A 6,160-nucleotide genomic window follows, 5' to 3' on the forward strand; every position below is an offset into this window, starting at 1 on the left:
AGCCAACACCAATCCTGAGGAAGCAGTTTCTTGCTTTGCTCTGTCAAAGAATGATTCTTATGTCATGTCAGCATCAGGGGGCAAAATTTCTCTATTCAATATGATGACCTTTAAGGTAATCTTTTAACTCAGTAACACAAAGTGTTCTTATTTTCTATGTTAACAAATTTGGCTTGCGTTTATTGCAGACAATGACAACTTTCATGGCTCCGCCACCTGCAGCGACATTTCTTGCATTCCATCCTCAAGACAACAACATTATTGCTATAGGGATGGACGACTCTACAATCCAAATCTACAATGTCCGAGTTGATGAGGTACGAAGAAAAAGAAACAATATTGTTTGCTTTATTGAGAAGGGAAAGTTAGGTTCTAACCAATTCTTTATACAGGTCAAGAGCAAGCTTAGAGGCCATTCAAAAAGAATTACTGGTCTTGCCTTCTCAAATTCTCTAAACGTTCTGGTCTCATCTGGAGCTGATTCTCAGGTGACATTTTATCTTACATATGGCAACATATGATTGTTACAATTTTTGTTCTGCTGGAAACTGGCCCCAGCATTGGTGCTGTGTCAATACACTTAACTTGATTTCCTCGTATTGAATCTTCATGGAAGTTTTCAAGCCCACTTTCAGATTTTATCATTTCTGGTCTTTCATATGAACAACTTAAATATCATAAGGAAAATTTTGGAACCTCATGTCACTTTACTATGTTTCTTCTGCAGCTTTTTGTTTGGGGAACTGATGGATGGGAGAAACAAAAGAACAAGTTCTTGCAAATTCCATCAGGTCATAGTTCACCTACTGTTTCAGATACCCGTGTTCAGTTCCATCAGGATCAGATACACTTCCTAGCTGTACATGAGACCCAAATAGCTCTATATGAAACCAGTAACCTAGAGTGTGTTAAGCAGGTATTGTCTTTTCTGAGAACTCCAGATTTCAGTTCCTCAAATACTATATTTGCTTTATTTGTTAACTTGTGAAAATTCGGTCTATAGTGGGTTCCACGTGAAGGTTCTGCGCCAATCTCCCACGCCACATTCTCTTGTGACAGTCAGTTGATATATGCAAGTTTCTTGGATGCTAGCGTTTGCATATTTAATGCTGCGAATTTCAAGCTGAGATGTCGAATCAATCCTGCCGCCTATCTCCCTGCTAATCTCAGGTAGTTTTTGCTTCTGAAAAATACTGGCTTCTTACCTGTAGTGCACTGTAATATATGGTTATTTTATCTTTAGTCATGCTGTTAATCTTTCCCTTCATTCCTCTCTTGATATTTCTTGATGGTCCAACTTGCATGTTCTTGACTTCTATGTAACAAACTGTAGTTTGGTAATTTGGCTGTTAATTTGAAAATACTTAGCTTACTATCTCATATGTGTTGCTTGCCCATCAATTATACATTTTCTTTAAGATTCTATATCTTCTCTCTAATTATAAAGCAGTCCATTATCTTGTCTCGTCTTTCGAACAATATCATCAGCAAACTAATACATCAACTCTCCTATAAAACGCACCTAGGAGCTTACATTTATAACAAATGTAAAGGACAATGACTTAATTTCAGACCTTGATGTAAGATATGATATTCAAGAGTTGATTGGTACTCGTACTTATATTTCTCTATCATGCATCTCTCTAGTCACAACTTAAATTTCTCTATCATGCATATCTTTAGTCACATAAATAACATTATCGGGCAGACAAGTCTTTCTTCTTGAAACAACATATCATTAAGAAACTTGAAAGGGCATGAAGCACTGTTGTCCTTAGAATGATACATTTAACTACCCTATATTTCCTGCAATTTTAGAACAGTACATTTGGCTACCCTATATGACAAACTTGGGAATTAATTTGAACTGTATGGACACTACTTCCTAGTTCCTACTTTCATAATTTTAAACAACCGTATTCTTTTTAAATATGTTTTGGGATTTTCTTCTATATAATTCTTAAAGACACGAAGCAAAATGCTTAGTATATGCTATGCCTACGGACTGTATCATGATCTCTTCTAACTTCCTATCTATGGTTCTTATGTGATTCTAGCTCAAGCGTCTATCCAACTGTAATTGCTGCACATCCATCAGAACCCAACCAACTTGCCCTGGGACTTACAGATGGCAATGTTCATGTATTGGAACCGTTAGAATCCGAAGGTAGATGGGGAGCTGCTCCACCCGCTGAAAATGGATCTGCAAGCAGCATGTCCCCAGTGCCTCCGGCTGGATCATCAAGTTCAGATCAACCTCAGAGGTGATAGAAATTTCAAAGTTCCCCAACCATAACATAACTAAGGTAAAAGCGTCATATCAGTACAATAAGCATCCGTATTATATTATGGGTTAGTTGCATACACACCCCCTATAGTATGAACGTACAGCCACTAATATTCCCTAAACAATCTTATTATAACTTGAAATTCCAGAGCTCTGGACGCTGTTGTTCCCCAACTTAGGTTGATATGTCATACGAGAATCACGTGATTACGAATCACCTTTTGTTCTTTCTTTAGCCGGAAAAATGACCAAAGAAAAAAAGATAAAAAGGGAAAAGAAAAGAAAAAAAAAGTACTATCCCTTGAGGTTCAGGGAGTTTAGGTGATAATGAAAAAGCTTTTTCAAGGCATATAAGTGACTGTAACATCATAGTATGTGAGGTGCATCTGGAGTAACTAATCCCTATATTATTGTTTATTTACATTTTATTACAATTTCATTAGTGTCTTTTCCCCCTCTACGCAGCCTAGCTATCCGAGGTAGCAGCAGTGGATGAATATATGCCAGCAATATGCGCAAAGGGTCATTTGGTAGACTTCCTGTCAGCTTAATATCTACATATATTTGCAATGTGAGAACATAAATATATGGTTGTAGGCCTTAATTATCTGTTTATTTGGGTTAGACTTTCCTTCTGTTAATATGGTATCAAACTAAGTTATAGAACCTAGCTTGTAATTATGCTCGTCTAGTTTCAAGTAACTGTATGAATAAAGAAACCTTTGATGTGGGTAATATTATGGAGCCGGCCGGTTCCCTGGTATTTGAATTTCAATCTGAAAATGTTCTCTGACATGTGAATTTTTATTTGAAAGCTGATGAAAGAATGTTTATCTCAGATCAATAGACTCGACGATACAATAATGTTTCTCTCAGATCAATAGACTCGACGATTATTGTATCAGAGGGAGATGACCTCTCTTATTAGTATTTATTATTCAGAGATTGAAAATAGTTTCATTGGATCTCAACTGCATCGTTCAGTGAGCAATGGAGCAAAGTCTCCTCCCCTTCCCTTCTCCCTCCTAATACTTTAATTTACTCCTTAATATGTTTGGGAGTTCACTTAGGGAAGGGGAGGGAGGGGAAAATTTCTCTTTCGTTCCCTTCCCCTTCATTACCTCCTAATTTGGGGTGTAACATTTTGGCACAAATTTCTCACCCATTCACTCCTCTACCCTCTTAAATGCAGCTCTCAAACAAGGTTAAACTTACGTTTCTCCTCCTCTCCCCCCTCTCTATCCTCCATCCAAACAGACCATAAATTAGTTTAATGTTATGCAGGATCCTTTGCTTTGCTATGATCTTTCTTTGTGTATAAATTTATTTAGAAAAATTATATCCAGGATCTTAACTTATTTTATACCATTATCACTTGTTGGTCTTGTGATATACTTGGAGATAACGATATCTTTATCCAAAACCAAAATGGTTTTCGATCGCATCAGCAACATTTAGAACACTTTTTTGGGATGCGACGTTAACCTTCTTTGATTGTTATCTTCAGTTTTAGCCAAATGACATCATCATACACTTAAAAAGAGAGCATCTCTATGATTAATTAGCAAAGAGGAAGTACAGGAGCTAAAAGTTATGGAAAAGACATTGCATCCGTTTAGATATAGGGTCTGTTCGTTTGCCAAAAAAAGAGGGAAATCAAAGAAAATGAAACCTATTTCTAAGAAAAATAGGTTTTTGAATTGTTTGGTTGGCTAAAAAAAGAAGGAAATCAAAGAAATGGAGATGAGATGAGATGAGTTGTCACATTATTATTGGATGATGTGAGTGATTTTTTAAGAAAACTAGTTTTGATGTTGTTTGGTTGGCGAAAAAAATAAGGAAATGAATTATAAGAAACCTATTTCCTGTAGTTTGTTGTTTTCTTTTGTTTGGTTCATTCTTAAAAATAAGAAATAAAATGAGATGAGATGAGTTGTCATTGTATTATTGGGTGAGAAAAGATTATATAAGATTAATTTTCAAAGTTAGATAGTGTTGGAAATTAAGGTGAAATTTGGAATTGAACAGTGAAGGATGATGTGCTGTTATTTTAAAATTTTCAATTAACTGTTGTGCGTTTGTGAAAACGCTATGCTTAAAGCAATATTTGGCCTACTCCGGTGCAAGGATCCCAAGGCCAAACTGCTTTCAGGAACAACTGTACAGTACTCTGGTGTGCACCAACCCAGTACTGTCAAGATCTCCTCGATCTGTAAGACATTTCGGTCAAGGCAAAAGATCTCCTCGATCTCAGAACATTTCGGTTCAAAACCTTTCGGTTTCAAACCTTTCGGTTTCAGGGTTCCTGCGGGCACAGTTCTGCAGCAGCAGCACAACAACAACGTCAATCTGACGTTCGTATTCCAAGCTCGCGTGGGTATACCGACGTTCGTATTCTATACTGACGTTCGTATTCCACACTCGCGAGAGAGTTTTTCCAACAACAACCAAGAGCTGCCCAATGACGCTATTTATAGGCCTCTAAGACCAGCTCAAGAGTCATTAGCAATTAATGTGACTGTTACAATTCTTAATGACAATTAAGATTGTAACATCAATGCATTAAATTGCTCTTAATATTATTGTAACTGCTGCATGTAGTAACTGCTGAATACGATGCAATCAATGGACGCGTTGCTACGAAACGTGAGGGTCACGTCTCAGCATATCAGACGAACCTCGTTTGATAAACGAACGTCGTCAAACAGGCGAACCTCGTATGACAGACGAACATCATCGAACGAGCGAACATAGTCAAATAGGCGAACCTCGTATGACATACGAACCTCGTCGATCGAGCGAACCTCATCAAACAGGCGAACCTCGTATGACAGACGAACCTCGTCAAACAGGCGAACCTCGTATGACAGACGAACCTCGTATGACAGACGAACCTCGTCGAATGAACGAACATCGTCTGTTAGACCCTAGAGGGGGGGTGATTAGGGTCTTATGCTAATCTAATCCGATTAAATACCAATTAAAATTAATTAACAAGTTATCCTAGCAAGTATGAAATACAACAAGATATGTAAGCTAGGATAAGCAATATGAACAAATGAATATATCCTATCAATAAGATATTACAAGATATGAGCAAGGATATATAAACTAACACAAGGGTGAATTAAACAATCTACACAAGTGATAGGGTAATATGATGAGCAATACACAAAGGCGATATAAGATATGAAAACAAAGAATAAAGAAGCTTCCAAATGCAATCAAACACAACAAAACGATATGTTTACAGGAGTTCGTCCCCACACCTACGTCCCCAATCTCCTCACCGACGACGCATCTCCATCTATACAACAACGACGTTTTACGTACGAACAACGTCTTACACCTCACAATAACCAATCCACTTATGTATCACAACATCACACATCTAAGAGTGTGCCACCACTGACATCAAATCACTCATTCATCGTTTACAACCTTCCCTAAGCAGCGTCAACGACGAAGCCACTCCTCTTGATCGCACCACAGTCTTCACCACACCACTTCTCTCGTGTAGCAAGTGTATTAAAAGTGATAATCCTCACAATAAGCACAAATAATCAAATGATTTTTTCTACTAAACAAGTGAGAACTCAATTAAGCACAACCTAAGTCACTAATCTCACAACATCCAAAATTATAATAATGAATGTAAATACACATGATCTCAAGTGTTTTTTGAACAAAGAGATAAATAAAATCAACATAAATCTCATATGAACACTACTAATAAAAATAATCAATACCAAAAAAATATGAAAGCTAGATTAGTTTAGAAAACTTCTCAAAGTAAATCAAAGTGTAAGAAATAGATGGAATGCTCAAAACACCATACATAGATGATCTCCCAACTCTGTGGAAGATACTAAA

At 37.0% G+C, this 6,160-nt stretch overlaps 1 protein-coding gene across 1 annotated transcript in view; it reads left to right on the plus strand.

Moving 5' to 3' along the window:
- The window catches only part of LOC109835592 (topless-related protein 1-like), a 3,738-nt gene extending 1,470 nt beyond the window's left edge, over window positions 1-2,268 (plus strand). Inside the window, exons 2-6 of the mRNA XM_020403563.1 lie at window positions 3-115; window positions 189-488; window positions 728-916; window positions 1,004-1,170; window positions 2,058-2,268. Of these exons, the coding sequence (XP_020259152.1) occupies window positions 3-115; window positions 189-488; window positions 728-916; window positions 1,004-1,170; window positions 2,058-2,268 (980 nt within the window). The remainder of the gene's footprint in view (window positions 1-2; window positions 116-188; window positions 489-727; window positions 917-1,003; window positions 1,171-2,057) is intronic.

This window comes from Asparagus officinalis, chromosome 3 (genome assembly GCF_001876935.1).
Source record: "Asparagus officinalis chromosome 3, Aspof.V1, whole genome shotgun sequence".
Classification (NCBI taxonomy): Eukaryota; Viridiplantae; Streptophyta; class Magnoliopsida; order Asparagales; family Asparagaceae; genus Asparagus; species Asparagus officinalis.